The sequence below is a fragment of the Eurytemora carolleeae genome, unplaced genomic scaffold (assembly GCF_000591075.1).
Source record: "Eurytemora carolleeae unplaced genomic scaffold, Eaff_2.0 scaffold119, whole genome shotgun sequence".
Classification (NCBI taxonomy): domain Eukaryota; kingdom Metazoa; phylum Arthropoda; class Copepoda; order Calanoida; family Temoridae; genus Eurytemora; species Eurytemora carolleeae.
The window spans coordinates 308,226-334,056 of record NW_019396072.1 but is presented as its reverse complement, the minus strand read 5'-3'; the positions used below and the strand labels follow the sequence as shown (position 1 = coordinate 334,056).

Below are 25,831 nucleotides of genomic sequence, written 5' to 3'. Positions count from 1 at the left end.
CTAATTATTTTTCTGTTTAAATCTTTAGATAAGAAGTACAGAACTGATATCATGTGTTTCTACTGCAGAAAGATAACATGTCAGGAGAGCTAGATACTCATAGATTCCTGCAACAGAAAGATAACATATCCTACAGCAGAAAGATAACATGTCAGGAGAGCTAGATACTTATGGATTTCTACAGCAGAAAGATAACATGCCAGGAGAGCTAGATACTCATGGATTTCTAAAGCAGAAAGATAACATGTCAGGAGAGCTAGATACTCGTGGATTTCTACAGCAGAAAGATAACATGTCAGGAGGTCTAGACGCTGATGAATTTCTAGCGCAATAAGATAACACATCAGGAGGACTAGATGCTCATGGCTTTCTACTGGATCCGGATCCAAATTGGAAAATATCAACCAAAAGCTGTAAAAAAAATTTTTCTTTCAAAACCCAAATCTAACTTTTAAAAAAGAGAAAATATTTTAAACAAATTTTATCCCTGAAGGCTCATCGAGTTTTCGCATGAAAATAAGCGAAAAGTAATTTAATTCAATTCTTCTATTTAAAAAATCAGTTGTTCTTAAAAAAATGTTAATTACCTGGATCCATTTATCAGGGCGCATCCAGGACATCAAAATTAAATGGATCATAAGCACTGCGGTACTAGCCTCATCACAAATACATCATTATAGTTACCTTACTACTAGCTCTTCATCATATCAGGTTCATGGATTATGAATTTGAAGGTTCTTACCTAACTCCGTATCTACAACATATCTTATCTGAAAAAGATGCGTAAAATATAGCTGCCGAGTTGTTTGTTGTTTACAGGTTAAAGATAAGAATTGAACTTGAAGATTAGTTTTCAACTCTTCGTAACCTGTGAATATGCTGTTCCTTGGGATACTCCTCGTTTATATTAGGGAACACGCATAAATATTTAAACTGTTTTCTCGATTGTGAACATTTTCTCTTTGTATACACTGTAAAACAAAACAAAAAAAGTTTGCGGATTTTCAAAATTTTATGGAAATCGAAGTTTTTTGGAGGAAAATTTTTGAAATTTTGATATCCATAAACCTTTCCTGGGGTCACGTGATGTCCCACACAAGATTCGGTCCAGCCGTTTGACGTTTATCAGATACAAACACTTAAACAGACAAGCAAAGTATGTACATATGATGCGTTTTTTAAATTGAAGGGTCCCTGCACCATAGTTAGATTCAACAATTATTACATATTTATGTGTATATATATACATATATATATATAAAGCCGGGACCCTTCATTTTAAAAAATCGCATTTTACGCAATAGAACCTTAATCTTATCAATAATTTAGAGGATTTTGTTATTTTTCTGACAATCAAGTTTTCAACTCAATTGTACAGTCGGACATTCCTCTCTATATATGGAGAGTCACATGAAATTAAGTTTTTAGGCTTTATAAGTCATCCGTTTCCACTTTTTCCTTGTAGTCTGTGTATAAGATCAACAGTGGGAATTGTTGTTCATCGTAGTTGATCAAATAAAAAACTTTTCAGATTACTGTAAATATATTTCTAACAAGTCTACCCTTCCTTACTGAAAGTGGGTCATGTGTATAATTTTTTTGTATTGTGTCTCTGAAAAAAGTGTGTTTAGGTTTTTTAGCCTTACTGAACATCGTTGTATTGTGTTAAAAAGTGCTTCTAGTAGGTACAAAGTCTATATATGGGGGGGGGGGGGGTCGATGATGAAACATTTTTTCTAAAATACCGTTTTTACCTGCAATTTAAGACCTAATATTCGAAAATGTGCTCTGTCCAATTTCCGCTTTTTCACCCACAAACATCGTTTTTTTTGTACTGAATAGTGTTAATAGCAGGTACAATGCCCACAAATTGAGAGGGTCGTCGTTGAAACATTTTAAAATGCCGTTTTAACCTTCAAAATGTACTCGGTCACTTGCAAGATTTTCGAAAAAATGAAAACATCCTGTTATGTAATTTATTTTGAAAAATCCTCAATTCTAATATTGAAAATACGCAATTCACTCCATTTTGTTGTATAAAACGTACAAACAAAAATTATGATTTAATTCTTTTGAGAATCTTTGGAAAAGAGACAGACCACATTTTCGAAATATTAGGCATACTTTTGGAGGTTAAAACGACCTTTAGAGAAAAAATGTTTAATCACCCCCCCCCCCCCCCTCCATTTATAGACTTTGTACCTAATAGGGGCACTTCTTAACGCAATACAATGATGTTTAACATACTTTTTCAGCATTTGACTTTGAGGCATTTAAGTGTTCAAGAAAAATTTATAAAATAATGTACAAAATTACGAAAACAAGAACATTTTCGTTATTTTTATGTTTTGTAAACAAACCTAAATTTTCAGTTAATAATCATAAACAAGGCAAAAAAAAAACAAATGATGTTAACCTGAAAAAAATAAAAAAATAATCGTGGAAATAATTATTATATATAATTGGTAACCAACAAAGTTAAGTGAAATGTTAAATTGAACTTCAAGATTAAGAGTAAATGCTAAGTGCAACCTGGAAATATGTTGTGTAAAATGTTTAGTTTAGTTGATGGATGTGGTATTTCTACTCATACAGAGATAGTCTGGAGAGCATTAGATAAACTTAGATCAGTGCAGTACAAATACAACCATACAAGGACAATAGTGTAAGCATAGATAAAAAAAATACAGATAGAATACTAGATGTCGTCTTTTCAAGATTTTTTCGTTCACAATAACCCTGAGGCAGAAGCTCAAAGGGGTCCCGTGCAGGCAGCATTGAATTACAAGACAGAGAGAGAGCATACAAGTAATTCCTTTGGGCTTCTGCCTCAGGGTTACTGTGAACGAAAAACTCTTAAATCTTAAAATGACATCTAGTATTCTATCTGTATTGATAATTTTCTATGAGTGTAAGCTTTAACTGTCTTGAAAAAGGAAAATTTCATGGTTATCAAAATATACACCTCGTCCAGTCTTGATTCCAATTTTTTCTTAAAGGTCACTTTTCCTAATATTAATTTAGGTCAGATTTCTGTTCATTTAAAGGTCAAGGATTCGACACGGTGTTTTCTCCGGGGAAAGGAAATAGAGTAATTGCCACAAATTCAAATTTTCTAATGTTTGCAACCTGATGGTGTAAACATTTGATGTTTTAAACTTAGATTAATTGATCTAACATAATTAATGGTTTGTAAAATCTAAGGTCTAAGACAAATTGGGTTGAAAAGATATTTAGGCATTAGAAATCAGAGTTTTTGACATAGACTCAATTCTTTTTACAGAGAAAATACCTTTTCCCACATTTAATGCAATACCAAATAACTGTTCTAATGTAAAAGATATAAAAAACTAAATATTCCAAGTAACCACATTGTTTTCTTTTCTCATCTCGCCTCAATTTTTTTTCGATCGCGACATTACTTGATCAGGAAAAAATCCTGCCAGTTACACAAATTGTTTTTATGCACCTGGTCAATGGGGTTGAGGGGTGCCATTTTGATATTAAGGCTCCGTACAATTGACCGGAAAAAGATCATGGCATCATGCACGATATAAAAATAATATTCCTTGCCCAATCGTAAAATGTAATAACTCAAACCTTTATCAGGTATATAACAGTTTTATATCCCATATGTGTCCAAATTAATATGTTTAAAGTGTTAGAAACAACCCAATTTCCCTTCTAGACGATTTATCATACATGTTGGGAATAATAATACTTCAAGTCCAGCCAGGACAAAAAAATTTGTCAGCCGGGTTTAAACAAGTGTAACTGCAGTATGCTTTTTAGTAAATGTAACAAAGAAAAAATAATGCTGTACAAAATGTATCAGTTTTATGGATCTCAAATTGTTCAAATATGTTGATTATATCTGGACGTTTATATATTAACCATAAAAAATTGAGATTTTAGAATTGCGTGTGGTTATCTTATACTCCATTGTCAAAAACAAAATTCTGCTCTACATTGGATAAACATTGAATAAAGCCACTTTCAAAAAGACAACAAAGGAACTGAGTTTTTGCCACAAATTATGATTTTACAATCGCCATATCTTTTCAACCTGATTGTGTAAACCTTTGATATTTCAAACTAACATTATTTGATCTAAAATGATTCATAGTTTGAAATATCGAAAGTTTCCGACATTCGAATGCAAAGATATAAGGATACAAAATCAAAGTTTGTGACAAAAACTCAATTCCTTTGGGTCTTGCCCGAAACTGTATGTTGTGATTTTGGATAGAATTTCTTTCTGACTTTTTTTCTTACTTTCTCCACGTCTGCAGCTAACCTTTTTTTCGAAATTATTTATTTCTTTTCAACAACAAAAACTATTCAAATTTTTCTTTGACAATTTTTTAAACCTCTCTTCGATATCTAGTGAGTTACCATACAAATTCGGGCCCGATCGGTTAAGCCGTTTTGACGTTTCTTGGATACTACAAAAAAAATGAAAAACTAACGGACAGGTCATATATATGAAGACTGAGTGGGGTCACGAAAAGAAATAATGTTTTTACCTATAGAGATGTAATAATTTTGGTTTTAGAGATATTTTGGAGAGAAACCCGGATGCACTCCAGGCTGGGGGACCATTTCCGGATGCATTCTACAACTCACTCTGCTACCAGGGAAGGTCAGAGGTCATTTACTATTCACGTGACTAACTATTTAAAATGCAACCAAAAAAAACGGAATAGACATTCCACACATTAATATTTAAAATATGTATATGAAAATATATAAAATATAGGCCAACAAAAAGTGTTAAAACACTTTACTTTTAATGTGTAAACACAGAAAGAAAACCAAGGTCTAGATTTAATAAAAAAATAAGTAGTTGAACCACGTAGATTAAATTAAACCAATTGACCCGGCCCACAAGAAATGATTGAACTGACAGTTTGTGGTTCAGCTACTTCTGGCTTTTTATTTAATCTGGTCTTAAGACTTCTGAATCACTGGTGGATGGACTCCAAGATGTATTATTTTTCATGAAGTAATTAAGTGGAAACCATCGGAATCATTTTTTATTGAAGGTATCACAGTGAGAGCGAGGACACCCATTGGGGTTTATTTCTCCAGGTGTCTCTTGAGTACATTCGGACTGAGTACCCGTCCCTGGACCAACGTTCAGAGAAGATTATAGCTTTCCTCTTTGGTATTATCAGCCATCAGGTTTAGGCTTTAGTGGATTTTTAAGTAACTATGTATTCTATGTACAATGAACATTGAAACACTTTGTATTTTTTGTACACTATTCAATGTGCTGTGTTCAATTATGATAATTCTTTTTACTTCATCCCTGGAGTAGGGACAAGGGAAAGCAAAAAAAATCGAACTTCGCTGCAAAATAATAGATTTTTTTGTTATGTACCAAAAAAGTGTTGTAAGATATAAGTAACATCTTCTATCAGGGTTCGAATTATGAATTCTACGTAATATTTTCGATGTACAAATGTCTGTACTTCAGTACTGCATAATATTAAAGTAAAGAAATAACAAAGGAACTGAGTTTTAGCCACAAATTCTGATTTTCAAATTGCTATATCTTTGCAACCTGATGGTGTTAACCTTTGATATTTCAGACTATTATTATTTGTTCTAAAATAATTCATAGTTAGAAATATCTAAGGTATCTGACATTTAAATGTAAAGATATAGGGATAGTAAAATCAGAGTTTGTAACAAAAACTCAATTCCTTTCCATAATACATTATTACAAAATAAAAAGAAATTTTTATAATTTTTTTTTAACTCTGTTCTCTATATTTTTAGGTTGCTGATATAACGTGGCACAGTTTACAAGTATGATATTATTAAAAATTTGACTTCTTTTTTTCGAATAATTTTGATTTTTTACAAGTTTAACTATTTTTTATTTTAGATTTTTCGTTTATAGCTGTTAGTTAGTTATCCTGCTCTTTTTAATTCTTCTTTTTTATTAATTCTTTACACAGCTTTAAATTTTAATATTTTAATATAAACTATTATGTTTTTAACTATTTATTTCTATTCATTTCCCTTTTATATTATTCTTTTGTTTTATTATTAGCTACGTATCTTTTCATAATTCTATTTGTTTTAATTAAACATTTTCAAAAATAATTATTATTTAATCATCGTGACATGAAAAATTTATTTTATTATTTAATGACAGGGACTGAAGCAGGGATTTATTCCTGCATTAGCCGCCCTTAATTTCAGGAAAAATATTTTTTAATGTTAAAAGACAATAATAAAAGTTTTGATAAACATGCAGTCAACTCAACTAAAGTTCGTTCAGTTTTTTGTTTGAAAAAATAAATTTTAAAAAAGAGTAACGTGACTTATGTAGAGCTCTGAATAAAATTTTTCAAAAATACAACAAACAAAGGTCATATTAATTTTGGCGCTTCACACTAGTTTATTTTGATTTAAGTTAAAAATATGTTTTCTGCCTGGCAGAGGTGATTTCAACGCTGCGCATGATTTTGCAGGTTAAATTAATAAATATGTCTAAACTACTGATAAATAGATATTATACATATTTTGTATATATTTTGTAATTTACAATATTTGCTTACAGTCCCTTTTAGGGCGGAAGACAGATATATTTCATATATGATTATGATAGCTTTGACTCTATGCTTCAATCATTTTTAGATTATATATGTATATGTAGGTATAGAGTGTGAATGATTTTAGTATACTATAAGTGGAATACATATACATAATAAATATGGATGCAGCTAGAGATATGATTGGAGTATATGAATGGAATATACAGTTGTAGCTGGAATATAATTGGAGTATATTAGTGGATTATATAGATGTAGCTGGAGATATGATTGGAGTGTATGAATGGAATGTACAGTTGTAGCTGNATAATACAATATAATTATAACATATTATTTAATAATGTAATATAATGTAATAATATAATGAACTAATATAATTATAATATAATAATATAATATAAAACAATTAAATATTGAAGAACATAATGAGTAAAGAGCTAGTTCGTGGGGTTTTATTTGACCGAAAATACAATATGCTGTTTCTACCTTTTGCAGTCAGTTAAAAACAACCACAAATGATTCTATTGTATCAGTTTTGTTCCATCAACTTTAGAAACATTTAATTTGAAGGATTTGCAAATGATTAATATCTAAAAGAGCTGTTTACAAAATATTCATTAAACGATGATTTTAACCCAAAATCAAAAATAAAATAAAAATCTTTGAATTGATTGATGCCATGACATTTTTAACAGTTTTTTTTTACATTGAATTAAATCTGTAGGTGGTACGCAAGATTTTTACAAAAAAAGTATATTTCATTACAATTTACACTTTCTAAATCTACATTTTTTAATTTTAGAATTATTACGGAGAAAGTATTCTGACGGAGGAGATAATTGATACATGTGGAGGAATGCTCTTGGCTGGAAGGTAATGTGACATTTTTATAAAAAAAAACATGTTTTTTTGCTTTCAACCCCCCCCCCCTTCCAAATTTTTCATTCTTTTATGGTCAAGTACCCAAATTTCGGTAACTGTGAATTTGCAAAAAGTCCTTGAGGTTATTCAAATGATTTTTAAAGATACAAATCCTCCAAAAGTAATAAGAAAAAGAATTAATGTACAACAAACCCTATCGCCCAAAATAGGAACGTTTTAAGAGATTTATTCTCTAAAAAAGATATTTAAAGTATCCTATCAATATAAAAGAATAAAATAACAGACAGATATACGTATTTTTTATAAAGAAACAAATCCTCAAAAAAGGAATACTTAAGGAAAATTTCTTATTACAAAAAAAAGGTTTCGAATAAGGTAAAAAGTGGCCTTAAATAAACATACAGGGTGTCCCACGAAACATGACAGTTGATAAATAGTTATGAATGTCGTCTCCCATACTCTGTATTAGATAATAAAGGTGTTTTGCAGTTTATTTCGTTAAAAAAATCTTGTGCTTGAATATATTTCACTATGAAATCAATTTTACTATAACATGACTCCCATATTATATTTTTATTTTTATTTTTGGTATCAAACAACTTAAAAAATTATGGAAGAAGACATTCTAAACTATTCACCAACTGTCATGTTTCGTGGGACACCCTGTAGCATCTGAATAAATAAAGAAATTAATAGATGCTTAGGCTAGTCTAAATAATTTGAAAATATTAATAAAAATGAGATTCATAATACTCATAATTTAATGTTTATGTTGAGGCAGTGTCTTTAACACAAGATAATTTAATTGAAGAAATATATTCTTTGATCTTAATTAAGGTTGGGAGAGCAGGTAATCGGTAAACTGTTGTATCCTGAGATGGTTTTAACTGCTCCAGCAATGTTGGATGATTTAAGGTTTCCTTTTCTTTTATTTCAAAAAATATAATTTATGAGAACGATTAAAATCCTAAAACATAGGCTTTACCTCTATGACAAGCAAACCTTTTGACATGCATTTAAAGAGCAAAACATAGCACATTGATGAATTAAAACTTTAATTTCTTGATGATTTCTCAAACTAACATCATATTTTTCTTTCCGATTGAATTGAAATTGAATTGAAAAAAAGATTTCCGCCCTTCCCCTGAAAGATATCCAGTTGCGCCCCGGGTCACTTAATTATGTACCAAGATTATTATCTGATAGTTAAGCGAATATTTTAGGGATTATTTCCTGGGTGGACTAGATGATATGGCGACCTGGACTGCAATTATCTGGGAGCAAGCAGCCATTGCTATTTTTAATGGTACGGTTGCACACTGTACTGGACATTGTACAGTGTACACTGTACTGGACATTGCACAGTGTACACTGTACTGGACATTGTACGGTTGCACACTGTACTGGACATTGTACAGTGTACACTGTACAGGTTTTAAGCATGATTAGGAACATCATAGAAATAAACAAACTATTTAAAAGATAAGTTCCCAATCAAGCTTCAGCAAAAAAAAAATAGAAAAAAAAATTTGTTGTAAAACAGATATAAGATATATTTATTATCTGCATCTATTTTTCACAGATCCGGATCCATTATATGGATCCGGATCAGCATCGAAAATATTTTACTAAATCACCTTAAATGTAGGCACGGAGGGGTGTTCTATTCCCGAAAACACGCTAGGGTTTACGTGCTCAGAGAACAGGTAGAGTACAGGAAATCAAATATAAATAATCTTTAACTTTTTATAAATATTATTCAATAATTTAGTTTAATAGATTGGAGTAAACTTTTCCCTCTTGGTTCAAATATAGTTCATCAATCCTCATCCATCATGGATTACCGTCAGAATATTGGTGAGAAATATTCATCTGTTTACCGTCAGAATATTGGTGAGAAATATTCAGCTGTTTACCTTCAGAATATTGGTGAGAAATATTAAGATGTTTACCGTCAGAATATTGGTGAGAAATATTCATCTGTTTACCGTCAGAATATTGGTGAGAAATATTCATCTGTTTACCGTCAGCATATTGGTGTTAAAGTCCAGTAAAAATGAAACAAAGCTAGCAGTTGTTAAGTGCACACATACCCAATTTACTTAATAAGTGGATTTTCGACCTCCTTGTAAAAGTATTTGCTTTAAAACAACATCAAATGTACAAGGTTGCTTAAACGTCGTCTTCGTATTCTATAGTTTCATGTGTTTCACTGTAGAAAGTATAATGTTCAGGTATGGAGAGAGATGAGAATGGAACTAAAGTAAAACTGACAAATTTCAAGAATCCTGAAATACGATATTCCGAGACCCCGCACACCCTTGAACTAGTTGAAGAGGAGAAAACTGCTCAATCTCATTTATCCTTACACAGTAGTATACCCTACTCAACCTTTGGTAAGGTGATGGTGAGTGCGTACCTGGATCAGGATGAGAATATGGATTTAGTGGTCGGAGCTCCGGGGAGAGATGACAGAGGATGTATCTATATTTTTCTTGGTAAATTATTTTTATGCATAAAATTTAGAACAATTATTTTTTGAGATGCTAAGAACTATTCAGAGTGTCCTAGAACATGGGAATTAAGTGACGACTTTTATATCTTTTGATCCTTGCGGCATTTTTTCTGAATACACAATACAAGTATTTGAATTCAAATAACTACCAAATTAAGTGTTGGAAGTTAGGACACACTTTTAAACGCCCATGAGACGTACCGACTTTTTTTTATACTTGTATCTAAATTCCCATGTTAGTGGGTACCAATTTCTTTACTGCGCACTGTACAGTGGTTACTATTTTTGAACATGCAAATTTTCTCAAATATTTGAAAATTCTCATTTATAATAGTCTAATAGAATTTATATTTTAATTTTTTTAAGATGTTGAAGAAACAGGAACAGGAGTAGCTGAAGACCAAGCCAACACTATAATCTGTAATCCTGGAGACAGAGGACGCTTTGGTTCATCTCTCCTTACCCTGGACACAAACCAGGACCAGATACTGGATATAGGCAAGTCACACGGATTTAACAGTTCGGTCCTTATCCCGGCAAGGATTCAGAAATCCTTCCTGGGGGTTGATTCAGATATCTAGGAATGTGACTTTCTATTACAATTTACAATTTGACCTATCATCAAACTTAAATGTTTCGCCATTTCTCCTTTATTTATTTCTCTTTATGCAAGTCCATAAGTTTAAATATTGTTGGATTATAGACCCTAACGCGATTGAATTGAAATATAAGTAACCTACCCCATCTCGCCTATAGTATGTCCAGCGTGAAGTATTGATTAAAATAAAACTGATCACTGAAGAGTTAGTAGATTGGCAAATCAAAGGTACATGGCATATCCGTATGCAAAGAAAAAGAATTAGAGAAATGCAGTTTGGGTAGATAAAACAGGTCGTTTATTCCATGGTTGTAATAATGCTGATTTGTTTAGTTGTTGGAGATCCCTACGCCGGTGCAGAACTTCTGGAATATAGTGGCAGGGTTTATATCTTTTCAGGGTCGCTCAACGACAACAATACTCTCATCTACCATCTCACAGATGTTTTAGGTCAGCTTTAGTTTCAACTATTTTCACAGTTCCGAATTCATATAAATTATTTATAAAACTATTATCATTCTTACTCACTTCATGGTGAATTTTTTAATGTACTTGCTATAGAGTAATTATCGTAAAGTTAAATTAGAACACGCAACTATACAATTTTGATTGGTTCCCGGATTTTCTCCGAAATAATGAGGATATTTCCAAAAAAGAATTTCAATATAAATGAAATTAAAATTTAAATTATCTTTATATTTTTATTTTTGCTTTCTTAAAAAGCTTATTTATCTAGAAATAGACATTGCAATAAGTACACAAATGTTTCATAAAATTACTTATAACACTTAAATAATAGTATTTATCATCTTATGTATAAAGCAGAGCATAGAAACATATGTGTATACATATATGTATGTTTGCATGTATGCGACCTTTACCCGGCCAAAATATAAAAAATTGAGTAAATGTAACTTTAAAAAGAAGGGGCATTTCTCCCTGACATAGGATATGGGGGTTTCTCCTCATATTGCCGTTCAGACAAAGTAGGTCGTCTTCTATAAACTGAAAATTGAAAGGCGCGGGTAATGCGAGGTATGCCAATTTGTTATTGAGATTTGTTGTTTAATATTAGACTGTGAGGAAAAGTTTGCCAATTTTGGCTCCTACCTGTTCAAGGGAGACGTGGATAAGGATGGGACAGAGGAAATACTTATCTCTGCCCCTTACTCTGGTAGAGATGGAATACAGAGAGGAGCTCTTTATATTTACTCAACTAAACTCAAGTAAACAAAAACAAAAGTGTGAAATTTTAAATGAAGGATTGTTTACATATATTATACTATTTGTTTAGAAACTATACAATACTGGAAGGGTCAAGGGATTATGAAAGGTTTGGATCTAGCGTTGCTCTTAGTTCGGAATATCTTGTTGTTTCATCTCCCTTCTACAGGTAGGAACCAGGACCCTTCTACAGGTAGGAACTAGGCCTCTTCTATAGGCAGAAACCAGGACTCTTCTACAGGTAGGAACCAGGACCCTTCTACAGGTAGGAACCAGGATCCTTCTACAGGTAGGAACCAGGACCCTTCTACAGGTAGGAACTATTGCCTCTTCTATAGGCAGGAACCAGGACCCTTCTACTGGTAGGAACCAGGACCCTTCTACAGGTAGGAACCATGACCCTTCTATAGGTAGGAACCAGGACCCTTCTATAGGTAGGAACCAGGACCCTTCTACAGGTAGGAACCAGGACCCTTCTACAGGTAGGAACCAGGATCCTTCTACAGGTAGGAACTAGGATCCTTCTACAGGTAGGAACTAGGACCCTTCTATAGGTAGGAACCAGGACCCTTCTACAGGTAGGAACCAGGATCCTTCTACAGGTAGGATCCAGGATCCTGCTACAGGTAGGAACCAGGACCCTTTTACAGGTAGGAACCATGACCCTTCTATAGGTAAGAACTAGGATCCTTCTACAGGTAGGAACTAGGACTCTTCTATAGGTAGGAACCAGGACCCTTCTATAGGTAGGAACTAGAACCCTTCTATAGGAAGGAACCAGGATCCTTCTACAGGTAGGAACTAGGACCCTTCTATAGGTAGGAACTAGGACCCTTCTATAGGTAGGAACCAGGACCCTTCTATAGGTAGGAACCAGGACCCTTCTATAGGTAGGAACCAGGACCCTTCTATAGGTAGGAACCAGGACCCTTTTATAGGTAGGAACTAGGATCATTCTATAGTTAGGAACCAGGACCCTTCTATAGGAAGGAACCAGGATCCTTCTACAGGTAGGAACTAGGACCCTTCTACAGGTAGGAACTAGGTCCCTTCTATAGGTAGGAACCAGGACCCTTCTATAGGTAGGAACTAGGATCATTCTACAGGCAGGAACCAGGACCCTTCTATAGGAAGGAACCAGGATCCATCTACAGGTAGGAACCAGGACCCTTCTATAGGAAGGAACCAGTTTCCTTCTACAGGTAGGAACCAGGACCCTTCTATAGGAAGGAACCAGGATCCTTCTACAGGTAGGAACCAGAACCCTTCTGTAGAATAGATTAGAAATACAGAAACAGAAAGGAACTGGCAATCAAACTCAATTTTCTAATTATTTCTGTGCTACCTGATTGTGTTAGTTTTTCATATTTTAAACTTTGGCTATTTGTTATTGCAGAAATAACATTTATAGTTTGAGATATCCAAGTTATACGTCATCCAATTGTAAAGATATCAGGATTAGAAAGTTTAAGTAAGAGGAAGTAAACGGTTCTGGGTGTGTTGATTTCCTGGTAAAGGAAACTGAGGAAAGCTCACCCCGAATATAACAGTTGTGAAATGAGAACGGTTTTCAATTCAAGGATTAGAGGAAAATCTCAAGTTCTCTGAACTTGGTAACAACATTTAAAGCCAATATAATAGTATTAGGGATGCTTAGCTTGAAATGGGATTTTAGAGAGAATGGGGGGGGGGGTCAGTCGATTTAAAATGAATATATATAAAAAAAGAATATCTTAGAATCTGTTGGTTGAATGATTGCACCTACCATGAGAATGATCTACAGAGTGCTGGCGCATTCACTGTGTTCAGTCTCCGTCCCAACCTTGATCCAAAACAGATAACTAGGGTTCAGGAACGTTGTACAGATTATGAATGGTTTACATGATATATATTCATGAGTTAAGACTCAGGGTTACCTGCAAAAAATGAGAATTCCGTGTCAATTCTTGGAATTTAAAGATCTGAAGTTCGTCCACTACATTTGATAATACATAAATATATATGTACATTGTACATTTGTACAATATCTTCTGAAACTCAATCTTTGTTGTAGCCCTCTATAATACATAATTGTAGTTTTCTTTGTAAATAACAAGAAAGAATTCATGCACAGATTAAATAAGAAAACAAAAATAAAATGTTTCCTGAACCTTGAACACAGGGAACTATGGAGTTTGGATGTTTAGGTGCAGAGCTGGATTTTAGAACCTTAAATATTCATGGAAGGTTTGTAGCCTTATTTCTTTTAAAATATACTTAAACTTTTGCGCTATTTTCCTTTAAGATTGCAGGAGGTTCTTGTTGTTGGAGAGAGTAGTGCTGCCAGTGAATCAGGAGACCTGGAGCAAACAGGACGCATAAATATCTATTCTTTTAACCAAACAGGTTTACTTTCTTTATATGGTGTTAATTTCGAAAAAAAAATTGGTTTATCATTTTGTTTGAGTTTGTATTCAAAAAACGTTGGTTAAACCGATTAGGACAAAGTTTTTATAATTTTCAAGAAAATGGTGGTCGACATTAAAAAATATAGATAGAAATTTCAATTTAAAAAAATTGTAAATTAACACGAAACAGTCCGCGAACTTTTTAGTTTTGTGATGTACGTAAGAAAATATGGTGGCTTGAAAAACAACATTTAAACTCTAAAATGGATGCTTCAAAAAAAGAGACGCGAAGCGGCCTAAAATCCTAGCATATTTAGATTGGAAATGGCAGAAAAGGTATGAAGCGTTCTGAATTCCAAATATATTCAGGAAGTGAGCTGGTGATGAACAATCTGGCCAGGATGAGCGGAGAAAGCGAAAGCGGAAGGTTTGGTCAGGTTGTTTCAGGGTTCGGAGAAGGATTGGTTGTATCTGCTCCATACCTTGGAAACAGTTTGTATTCTTATGGAAAGGTCTGCATATTATGATTTTGAAAATTGAAATAACACTGTTTTTACAAAAGCTGTTTAGCAGTAGTAGAATGTAAATTCCTTAATTTAGTTGATATAAGGATTTCATAAAACATTTATTCCAGGTTTATGTTTACGACGGATTTACTGAACTTCCGGCCGGTAAATAATTTTAATATGTACTGTACATGTAAAGTGTACATATCACTGGATGGCGTACAACGCTTTGTACAATTCACAATAACAATCTTTATATACGCATGGTAAATTTGAAATTTACAGAATTTGTGAGAACCAGATTTTTTAAAATTAGGGAACTTGTTTAAAATAGTTTAGTTGCAAATTACAAAATTCTCTGCAACATTTCAAAATTTTAAGATGCAGAAAACGACATCTATGAACTAATAATAACAATATATTTTAACACACTACATTCAAGCTATACAGTGCCCTGTACAGTACACATTCCTTTCTAGGTGACATAAGCTCCCACTGCGGTGTTTATCCTACTCCGTGTCCTGGTCATTTAGCTTCCCTTGTACTGACAGATTACCTGGAGAACAGTCTTTTCGGGTCCAGTCTGAACACTTTTCAAGGTAAACAAAACATAGTACATTGATTATTTTTATTTTGATAGAATGGAATGGAGAGATGGAATAACCAGGATAAATAATAGAATTTTGAGAGAATGAAATAGAGAGCTTGAATTGATAAATAATAGGATTTTGACAGAATGGAATTGAGACCTGGAATTACTAGGATAAATATTAGGATTGAGAGAGATGGAATGGAGAGTTGGAATTGATAAATAATAGGATTGAGAGAATTGAATGGAGAGCTGAAATTCATTAAAAATAGGATTGAGAGAGAATGAAATAGAGAGCTGGAATTGATAAATGATAGGATTGATAGAGAATGGAATGGAGACCTGGAATTACCAGGATAAATACTAAGATTTTGAGAGAATGGAATAGAGAGCTGGAATTGATAAATAATAGGCTTTTGAGAGAATGGAATAGAGAGCTGCAATTGATAAATAATAGGATTGATAGAGAATGGAATGGAGACCTGTAATTACCAGGATAAATAAGATTTTGAAGGAAAGGATAAACAATAGGATTTTGAGAGAATGGAATGGAGACCTGGAATTACCAGGATAAATAATAAGATTTTGAGAGAATGGAATTGAGAGCTGGAATTACCAGTATAAGTAAATTAATGGATTGCAATAATCTTATTCTAGGGAAACAACAAACTCGGATTCTCATTATTGGTTCAGAGAGAAGTAATGTCAATGGAAGATTGTCTGGTTCTATCTATTTTTATAAAATATAAAAGAAATAAAANCTCTAATGATTTTTATGAATATGGTGTAGTTAAACAGTAATTCTTGTGATCGAATTTAAAATGATATTTGAATACCATGTATTATCATTTGAACCAAGAATTTAGAATTTAGAATACGACTCTTTATACAAAATACTCCACCTAAACATAATATTTGTGAATATAAAAGAATAAAGTGTCTTGGGACATTCAATCAATATTGACAAGTATAGCTGAACCACGATTACGCAGTTAAACCCATTTTGACTATTTGTTAAATTGGTCCCTGAACTCCTGTTGAGTGCTGGTACTATGAACTGTATCTATTTTGACTATTTGTTAAATTGGTCCCTGAACTCCTGTTGAGTGCTGGTACTATGAAGTTAAATTGGTCCCTGAACTCCTGTTGAGTGCTGATACTATGAACTGTATCTATTTTGACTATTTGTTAAATTGGTCCCTGAACTCCTGTTGAGTACTGATACTATTAACTGTATCTATTTTGACTATTTGTTAAATTGGTCCCTGAACTCCTGTTGAGTGCTGATACTATGAACTGTATCTATTTTGACTATTTTTTAAATTGGTCCCTGAACTCCTGTTGAGTGCTGGTAGTATGAACTGTATCTATTTTGACTATTTGTTAAATTGGTCCCTGAACTCCTGTTGAGTGCTGATACTATGAACTGTATCTATAAACTACAAGCTCAAGCAGAATAATGGGAAGATTATTTTAGTAACAATATATTTTATATTATTAAATCTCTTATCAAACAAATCTATAAATCTGCAGGTTTAATCACAAATAAATCATAGAAAAAGTTCCCAATACGTAAATTTGCGGGATAGGATTTAGATAGAAAATAAATGTCAACAATATTTGTAAATATAACAATAGTGAGTTCTTCAATCTTCTACAGACACAATTCCTAAACAGTAGATTTAGTGAGTTCTTGAATCTTCTACCGACACAATTCCTAAACAGTAGATTTAGTGAGGAGAGCGAAAAGAACAGAACAGAAATGAAAATTGGAGAAATTCCATGGAAATAGTTATTTTATTATTTTGTTACCTATTTTTTCTTCAAGCATTATATTGAACTTCCTCCTCCGGAAATGATTGTTGGTAACCATATCCTGTAAACATTTGTAGGTAACTAAATCCTATAATATGTAATATTTGGTAACCATATCCTGTAATATATAATTGTTGGTGACTATGCTGCATAATGCATATATAATAGTTGGTAACAATATCCTGTACAATTTACATACATTTTAGTTGGTAACTATTCGCCATATCCTGCATATATAAATAATAGTTGGTAACTATACATATATCCTGCATAAAAATAGTTGGTAACAATATCCTGTAAGGTAAATAACTTTATCCTGTAATGTATAATTGTTGATAACTATATTCTATAATGTAAAATTGTTGGCAGCTATATCCTGTAATGTATAATTTTTAGTAACTATATCCTGTAATATATAATTGTTGGTAACTATATGCTGTAATGTATAATATTTGGTAGCTGTAATATATAATTGTTGGTAAGCATATCCTCCTATAAATATATAATTGTTGGTAACTATATCCTGTAATATATAATATTTAGTAGCCATATCCTGTATTGTATAATGGTTGGTAAGTAACTATATCCCTGTCAGATCTGAATTGTCTCTTTATTTTACGAGAAATTTCTTAACAAACAAATATATTTTTAATAAATTTTCAATTTTCTTACAAGATACTGCTTTATTGCTTTACCAAAAAGAAAATATATTATTTTAAGACAATTTAATCCCGTTTACAGTAATGTTAAAGATAATGATCTAACCTGAACCAGGAGTCCAGGATTCGTCTCCGTCAGCTCGTCTGCTCCGATGCTGACCTAGGATCATATCTATAGATTCTACACATTCAATAGTTAATATATATAAAGGACATCTGACATTGATGTATTTATTCAGATATTCTATAAAATATATTCCTTCAATCCGATATTCTTTATTCTTTAAAGTAAAATTAGATATTCACTTCCGAGTCTGTTTTTAAAAGAATGATAACCCTTTAAAAGTATTTGAATAAATATCTGTACACCTTGCCATACTGTCGTACGCATATCATTCAAACCATGGATTTAAAGCTGTATTTCTATAACTGAATATTCAGCCCTATTACCTGGATATTCTGTCTAACGTTATTTATACCTAGATATAAAGCTCTATTGTTATCAGAACCTGGATATTCAGCCCTATCGTTATTTATACCTGGAGTGGATATTCAGCCCTAGTGTTATCTTTACCTGGATATATTGCCCTATTGTTATTTATACCTGGATATGCTGCTCTCTGTCTTGGTCCTGGACTAGGACTCTGCAGTCTTCGGAAATCTCGCTCCTTAAACATCGAGAATTCGCTAGCTTAGATATCATTATTATCATTATCATTGCTACAATTTTATTAATTAAGTTTGAATATACATTTAACCTTATGGTAAAAGCAAAAAAGAACTAAAGTTTACGCATTAAGAAGTCAAGAAAGAATCCACTGTCATTTATCCATTAAAAAAAGCCCTTCTTTAATTTTTCATAAAAACATGATAAAGTAGTTTCTCTAAACCTCTATGTTACCCTAATATATCTGGTATCTGGTACTAAACCCTAATACATCTTGTATCTGGTAATAAACCCTAGTATATTTGGTACCTGGTAATAAACCCTAATATATCTGGTATCTGTCAATTAACACTAATATATCTAGTACCTAGTAAAAACCCTTAATACCTGGGATCTGGTACAAAACACATAAATCAGATACCAGATATATTAGAATTTATTACAAGATACTTGTAATAAACTCTAATATATCTGGTATCTGGTAATACACCCTAATATATCTGGTATCTGGCTATAAATATTAATATATCTGGTATCTGGTAATAAATCCCAATGTATCTGATTTCTGGTAAAAAACCCTCATTTCTCTAGCATCTGGCAATAAACCCCCAATATATCTGGTATCGGGTAATACACCCTAATATATCTGGTATCTGGTAATAAACACTAATATATCTGGTATCTGGTAATAAACCCTAATATATCTATGTAGCATCTGGTAATAGACCCTAATATATCTGGTATCGGGTAATAAACATCAATATATCTCCTATCTGGTAATAAAACCTTATATCTATGGTATCTGGTAATAAACCCTACTATATCGGGTATCGGGTATTAAACATCAATATATCTGCTATCTGGTAATAAACCCTCATATCTATGGTATCAGGTAATAAACCCTAATATATCGGGTAACGGGTAATAAACCATAATATATCTCGTACCTGGTAATAAACCCTAATATATCTGGTATCTGATAATAAACCCTAATATATCTGGTATCTGGTAATAAACCCTAATATATCTGGTATCTGATAATAAGCCCTAATATATCTGGTACCTGATAATGAACCCTGCGGTTTTCCCTGAATTCTCGACCTCTCATATCCGTCTCAATATTTGTGTTCTTGAGCATAGCAACCCTGATTTCAGACAATGTAATTATCAAAAAAGTTTAACAGATTAGTCTAATTTCATATCAATTCCAATTCACAAAGAGATGGAATTATAAATTATGCAACTCAGATATCCGTTTGTTTTCTCCCAAAAGTTAACTATCACAAACTGCATACCTTTATACAAAACTAAATGGCAGAATTAACATTAATCCTTTCACAGTTCTATAGTTCGTATTACGTATTGAAGATCCAAGGTTTATTATATGTTTCAAAACTTATTTCTGAAATAGTTGTATTCTAACATTCTTCCTTTCACACATCGGGATGTCGATTACTAAATATTATAAGCAAATATTTTGGGTCAGCTCAGACGCTCCTGCGGCCACTCAAAAAGCTAAATCTTAATCTAAGAGAAAGGGATTTCTTTAATAAGAAAGATGTTTTGAAAAAAACAAAGGGCCGGTTAACAACTTTGTCCTTCCCCTATTTTTTACGCATTCATTATTCTAGTTTATAATCCAACAAGACCTAGTTATTAGAACTACTTTAAAATTCAATTTAAATTTTACGGAAATGTTAAGATTTCAAATAATCAGGAAACATACAGTTTTAAACTCCATGTTCCCCAATCTGTTGAAACTAAACAAATATCTGGAGGATAATTTGATTAATAAAATTTTGTATTCATTGATAAATATATTTTCCTTGGATGGGTTGAGGATGCATAATGTCTCTCCTCCTCTTCGTAATATCCGTCTCCAAAGTTGTTGTGCAAACTTCAAATCAAGATTCATTAACATATTAAGATGCTTCGCGGTCAAAGAATTATTATGTAAAGATAGTTATTTCAGAGGTGTACGCATTTTGTGTACTGCAGTGTACGTCAAAAGAAGGATGTCACAGCCTGACAAAAAAAAATCAATGAAATATTCTGGTTATAGGAAACTATCATGTTAATTATCAAAATGAAATGCTTTTATCCTCCTCGGATACTAGAGGAACACTGATGCATCTATTCTTGTCTACAAATACCGCCCAGCCCAAAGAGAACTGGTTTCAATTGTACGCAGAGAATACGCAAACGCAATTAACTTTCCTTGCCTTATTACCTTGCATCGTGTTAACAACGATCTGATTTAATGAAAAGCAAGAAGGAGTTAAACCGCGTAGATGTAGTTGAACCGCGTAGATGTAGTTGAACCACTTCTCTTCAACTTAGACCAGGGCCGAATTTGGCGCTAAATAGAAGTTCAACTACTCTACGTGGTTCAACTACTTTTAATACTAGAAAAGTACATAGAACAAGAGATTGCAGCCAACAACAGTCAGAAAAAAAAAGAATTTTTTATTCAAATTGGTTTCTTTAAATATAGCTTATTGTATCTTGTGTTTTCCTGATTGGAGGACCAGCTTTTCTTCCAGAATATAGGGATTCATCATAGTAATCCTTTCCAGGTAGGTAAACTCCTGATAGATCCTTTCCAGGGTACAAGGGATCCTTTCCAGGATACAAGGGATCCTTTCCAGGATACAAGGGATCCTTTCCAGGGTACAGGGGATCCTTTCCTGGATACAAGGGATCCTTTCCTGGATACAATGGATCCTTTCCAAGATAGGAGGGATCTTTACCTTGATACATTGGATCTTTTCCGTGGTAAATTGGATCCTTTCCGTACAAACCTAAATAATTTTTTCTTGATCTTCCAATTTGGATTTTCCTATCCTAGATATATCCCTGTATTGTATCCTACCATGGATATAACCCCTTATTGTATCCTATCCTAGATATATTCCCCTGTTGTATCCTATCTAGATTTATCCCTTTATTGTATCCTATCCTAGATATATCCCCTCATTGTATCCTTTCCTAGATATATCCCCTTAGTGTATACTAGATATATCCTCTCATTGTATCCTATCCTTGATATATCCCCTTGTTGTATCCTGTCCTAGATATATCACCTTGTATCCTATCCTTGATACATCCCCTTATTGATATATCACCTTGTATCCTTTCCTTGATACATCCCCTTATTGTATCCTATCCTAGATATATCACCTTGTATCCTATCCTAGATATATCACCTTGTATCCTATCCTAGATATATCCCCTTATTATATCCTATCCTAGATATATCACCTTGTATCCTATCCTAGATATATCACCTTGTATCCTATCCTTGATACATCCCCTTATTGTATCCTATCCTAGATATATCACCTTGTATCCTATCCTAGATATATCACCTTGTATCCTATCCTTGATACATCCCCTTATTGTATCCTATCCTAGATATATCACCTTGTATCCTATCCTGAATATATCACCTTGTATCCTATCCTTGATATATCCCCTTATTGTATCCTATATCCTTGTGTGTATCTCCTGAACTATAATTCTTATTATCTACAAAAACAATGAAACCTTGACAACCTACTTTATCTTCTGATATTTTCAAACCCTACAGAAATCCAGAAACAACATTTCCATAAACTTAAAATTTCAAAAACAATTAAGTTGTTTTTCATCAACAACTTTACAAGTACACTAATTAAGTTTTTCCGCAAACTCAAGTTTTCTTATCCCTAGATCTTTACCCCGGAATGTTGACCTTTGATATTTCGAGCATAGAGCCAGTAGATATCCTATTCAACACCACCTGATTAACAATATATAGGGATAAGAGATATTCAGCTTGGGACAGAGCTCAGTTTCTTTGTTTGCCATAAAATACATCGCAAACAAATATATTTCTTGACGAGTTTATAGTTACAAAATTTCCCTTTAAAAACCTTGGTGAAAATGTTTTTAAAGTTTATAAATAATTTACCCTGTTGGTTTGTTGAATACTGTAGATTGTATCCATCCATCTGTCCACCTCTTAGATTAGATTTATCCAAACCAGAAATATCCTAGAATATAAAGTTTTAGAACAACTATCCATACAAGGGCGTACACAGAAATAAATCTAAGGGGAGGCTAAATATGCGCGAAGCTACCCCCCCCTGTGTACGCCCTTGCTATTCAAACTAGAAAAACCATTAACATATATTATATTTATTTTGAAAATATATCTCGATCTTTTTCAGACAAATTTTATCCATCGCTACTCTTTGGACAAGATCATTAAAAAACCTCGACATCGATTGACAAGAAAAATGTTTACCTGGGACCTAATTTAATAAATTCGAGCTAGGTTGCTGAACTACCTATCTCCGGTTCAAATCTTGAATCACCTATTTATATGTATTTATGTCATTGTAATGGGTATTTTTAAGCGCGAAAAAGATTTTTCCGGGATTTTAATTTGTTCTAGTTTGTTTGAGATCAAAACGAATACATTTTCACACCAAACTTAGTAAGGTGTGAAAATATTTTTATTTTTATCGAAAACAAACTAAAAAAGTAAAAATCCCGACAAGAACTTGTTCGTATGCATGAGCATGCTACCCATTACAATAACATATATAGCTATTTTTCAATTTTACTCAACTTTTTAAAAGCAGGTCGATAAAGTCACTTAACCACCTTACAAGTGTGATCATTTCCCAAAAAATTGAATAAAAGTTATTGATTCACGAGGATTTGAATCAGTTGAACCGGCGGTAGATAGTTCAACGACCTCTCTAATTCATTAAGTTGGGTCTCAGGTACATTTATAATTTGACACTGCAATACTTTGTTTACTTTAGTAAATACCGCATTCGAAGTAGTAAGATGTAAAACAAGTATGGATGAGCAATAACTTTTATTTACCTACTTTAGAGATTTCAACTTTGTTTATTATAAAAGTTTGCATGTATATACGAAAATTTTGATCGTTTTTATTTTACATTTTCTCTGGGAGACATTTTTTATCAACGATTAAAGAATATAGTGGCGAAATGTTTGAACCTTCTCAGAAACCTTTAAAGTTTAAAAAAATGAATAAAAGTATTGCCCATCACAAGAAAACCAAACATTGTAAACAGTACATTGAACAACGAACATTGAACATTGAATGCTGAACCATGTACATTTATCGTAACATTTAATACTGTACATTTAACATCGAACATTGAACATTTAGAACATGAATAAGAAAAATAGGTTTGTAAAAGTAACCCTCAAACTTTGTTAACTCAGTTTACTTTAGCTCATACTTCTTACTTTTCTTCAATACAATTTGTAATTAATGTAAGACTCGTGCACTAAAATGTTTTTATTGCGAGAGACATAGCGTGAACATATTACTTGAAGTGTATACTTTAAAATGTAGAACTGTAGATGTTCCAATCAAAAAGCTGAACTTTAACAATCATTAAAATTGTATACATGGACCCCACTAGTTTTTCAGACACAACTTAAAGTTAGAAAAATGTCTAAAAAACGTAAAAAATGTGAAAAACTATTTAATTAGACCAACATTGATATAATTAATGTTCACGCTGTGTCCCTTCAATCTATAGTAAGAGTCTTTGTGTTTTTTGTTTTTGAAAATCATGTCTAAAGAGGGTAGTCGCCGTTTTTAAATTGTTATATTTTGACTTTTCTTTTGTGTTAGAAAAATGGCGATCACCCCTTTATAAATTTGTCACAGATATCATGCAGTTATGTTTTGGGTCTTAACATTTTTATTCTTTAAATCCTCAAATTACTCGACAAAAAACCCGCAAATGAAAATTCTAGATAGAAAAACAATTGATACCTCCATAATTTTTGTTCCTTCAAAGGTTTAAAGGGTACCAATGGGTCACCTTGAAATTTCGTCGACAGTCCCTTAAACTTTGAGATTTTCCCCTTGTAACGTACTTTTTGTCTTAAACAATGAAGCCGGTTCTATCATGAATTTTTCATAATTCATAATTCAATACACAGCTGTCTTATTTTACTAAAAATATTAAATCATATTTTATTTCAAAACGTTGGATTATTAAATATAAGATATTTTTAGACGGATTTTCCAGGTTGGGTGTTTTCAACTCTCTCTAGTCTCATCCTCATGTCAAATTCAGTACGATTGTAAAATATAAATGGGTAAAATTGTGGAAAATCCAGAAGAAAAGAATAAAATTCAAAGTATTTTTCATTTCTTTTCAAGTTAAATGGAAGCTGGTTGTAATGGGTAAAGTTGAATAGATGTATAACCAACCTTAGAACAGTGGTATTTTATATATTTTCTACCTTTTCCTGGGATATTGTCTAATACTGGTTTCCCGGGATATTGTCTAATACTGGTTGCCCGGGATATTGTCTAATACTGGTTTCCCGGGATATTGTCTAATACTGGTTTTCCGGGATATTGTCTAATACTGGTTTTCCGGGATATTGTCTAATACTGGTTGCCCGGGATATTGTCTAATACTGGTTTCCCGGGATATTGTCTAATACTGGTTTCCCGGGATATTGTCTAATACTGGTTTCCCGGGATATTGTCTAATACTGGTTTCTCGGGATATTGTATATACTGGTTTCCCGCGATATTGTCTAATACTGGTTTCCCGGGATATTGTCTAATACTGGTTGCCCAGGATATTGTCTAATACTGGTTGCCCGGGATATTGTCTAATACTGGTTTCCCGGGATATTGTCTAATACTGGTTTCCCGGGATATTGTCTAATACTGGTTGCCCGGGATATTGTCTAATACTGGTTTTCCGGGATATTGTCTAATACTGGTTGCCCGGGATATTGTCTAATACTGGTTTCCCGGGATATTGTCTAATACTGGTTTCCCGGGATATTGTCTAATACTGGTTTCCCGTGGTATTGTCTAATACTGGTTTCCCGGGATATTGTCTAATACTGGTTTCCCGTGATATTGTCTAATACTGGTTTCCCGGGATATTGTCTAATACTGGTTTCCCGGGATATTGTCTTCCTAAATTATATTGTCCAAGCAAAAAGTTGTCTAACCTTCTAAATTTTGTATCAAAACTAAATTAAACTGAATATTTACCTCAAATAAGAAAAGGTAAAATTGATTCTCCCCAAGCGGTGAAAAAGTGCAAATAAAAGTTTAAATTCTTTATAAATCGGAAATAACCTTTAGATCTGAAATCGTAGAGAAAGGAGCGGGGGTGGTGGTGGAGGAGGATAGATTGTTTTGCACAGATATACTGTACTCAGAACTCCTCACAGCAGTACAGGCAGTACTTGTACTCTGTACTGAGGAGTTGGGAGTACTAAAGGGAGAACTAGCGACACCAAATGAAGTGTTAATGGATCTAAGAGGAGTGATGACGGGAGTATTACAGAGTATTCTTGTAATTGTAAACCATCAAACACATCACACAGATCAGATCTTTATTATTTCTTCTTA

General features: G+C 32.8%; 4 protein-coding genes across 5 annotated transcripts in view; 3 read left to right on the top strand and 1 right to left on the bottom strand.

The window, feature by feature from the left end:
• Positions 1-135: 135 nt before the first annotated feature.
• LOC111712888 (phosphatidylinositol-glycan-specific phospholipase D) lies at positions 136-6,868 on the top strand. Its single transcript, XM_023487643.1, has 8 exons — positions 136-911; positions 2,561-2,665; positions 4,556-4,642; positions 5,046-5,184; positions 5,785-5,814; positions 6,167-6,213; positions 6,454-6,485; positions 6,819-6,868. Exons 1-8 carry the CDS (start codon positions 877-879, stop codon positions 6,866-6,868), a joined length of 525 nt encoding a protein of 174 aa, XP_023343411.1. The 5' UTR covers positions 136-876.
• A 488-nt stretch (positions 6,869-7,356) lies between these two features.
• LOC111713094 (phosphatidylinositol-glycan-specific phospholipase D-like) lies at positions 7,357-9,406 on the top strand. 2 transcript variants are annotated; one of them, XM_023487891.1, is made up of 6 exons: positions 7,357-7,439; positions 8,286-8,363; positions 8,672-8,754; positions 9,097-9,154; positions 9,220-9,286; positions 9,344-9,406. In XM_023487891.1, exons 1-6 carry the CDS (start codon positions 7,423-7,425, stop codon positions 9,389-9,391), a joined length of 351 nt encoding a protein of 116 aa, XP_023343659.1. In that variant the 5' UTR covers positions 7,357-7,422; the 3' UTR covers positions 9,392-9,406. The 2 variants fall into 2 exon arrangements, with proteins under 2 accessions (XP_023343659.1, XP_023343667.1); XM_023487899.1 differs by having other exon boundaries at positions 9,228-9,286; positions 9,344-9,365.
• LOC111713084 (phosphatidylinositol-glycan-specific phospholipase D-like) lies at positions 9,393-16,040 on the top strand. Its single transcript, XM_023487880.1, has 13 exons — positions 9,393-9,449; positions 9,683-9,946; positions 10,330-10,461; positions 10,895-11,011; positions 11,637-11,787; positions 11,856-11,954; positions 13,523-13,637; positions 13,947-14,011; positions 14,070-14,170; positions 14,542-14,684; positions 14,807-14,843; positions 15,158-15,277; positions 15,925-16,040. The coding sequence occupies exons 2-13, from the start codon at positions 9,685-9,687 to the stop codon at positions 16,014-16,016; spliced, it is 1,434 nt and encodes a 477-aa protein (XP_023343648.1). The 5' UTR covers positions 9,393-9,449; positions 9,683-9,684; the 3' UTR covers positions 16,017-16,040.
• Positions 16,041-16,735: 695 nt separating this feature from the next.
• LOC111712877 (uncharacterized) overlaps positions 16,736-25,831 on the bottom strand; it is a 28,437-nt gene continuing 19,341 nt past the window's right edge. The window contains exons 11-19 of the mRNA XM_023487632.1: positions 25,556-25,772; positions 22,361-22,442; positions 20,924-21,209; positions 20,234-20,305; positions 19,472-19,553; positions 18,346-18,409; positions 17,848-17,901; positions 17,080-17,143; positions 16,736-16,984 (exon numbers count right to left, since the gene is read on the bottom strand). Coding sequence (XP_023343400.1) covers positions 17,091-17,143; positions 17,848-17,901; positions 18,346-18,409; positions 19,472-19,553; positions 20,234-20,305; positions 20,924-21,209; positions 22,361-22,442; positions 25,556-25,772 — 910 coding nt within the window. The 3' untranslated portion in view covers positions 16,736-16,984; positions 17,080-17,090. The remainder of the gene's footprint in view (positions 16,985-17,079; positions 17,144-17,847; positions 17,902-18,345; positions 18,410-19,471; positions 19,554-20,233; positions 20,306-20,923; positions 21,210-22,360; positions 22,443-25,555; positions 25,773-25,831) is intronic.

Bases quoted from the DNA above. Each gene is read 5' to 3' on its own strand.
- LOC111713094 (XM_023487891.1), top strand. The intron at 9,155-9,219 runs GTAGAGTACAGG...TCAATAATTTAG, and splicing joins TTTACGTGCTCAGAGAACAG to TTTAATAGATTGGAGTAAAC. The intron at 9,287-9,343 runs GATTACCGTCAG...CAGAATATTGGT, and splicing joins ATCAATCCTCATCCATCATG to GAGAAATATTCAGCTGTTTA.
- LOC111712888 (XM_023487643.1), top strand. From the start codon at position 877: ATGCTGTTCCTTGGGATACTCCTCGTTTATATTAG. The intron at 912-2,560 runs GGAACACGCATA...TAAAATGTTTAG, and splicing joins ATACTCCTCGTTTATATTAG to TTTAGTTGATGGATGTGGTA. The intron at 2,666-4,555 runs GTAAGCATAGAT...TTTTGGTTTTAG, and splicing joins AACCATACAAGGACAATAGT to AGATATTTTGGAGAGAAACC.
- LOC111713084 (XM_023487880.1), top strand. From the start codon at position 9,685: ATGGAGAGAGATGAGAATGGAACTAAAGTAAAACTGACAAATTTCAAG. The intron at 11,012-11,636 runs GTCAGCTTTAGT...GTTTAATATTAG, and splicing joins CCATCTCACAGATGTTTTAG to ACTGTGAGGAAAAGTTTGCC. The intron at 14,685-14,806 runs GTCTGCATATTA...CATTTATTCCAG, and splicing joins GTTTGTATTCTTATGGAAAG to GTTTATGTTTACGACGGATT.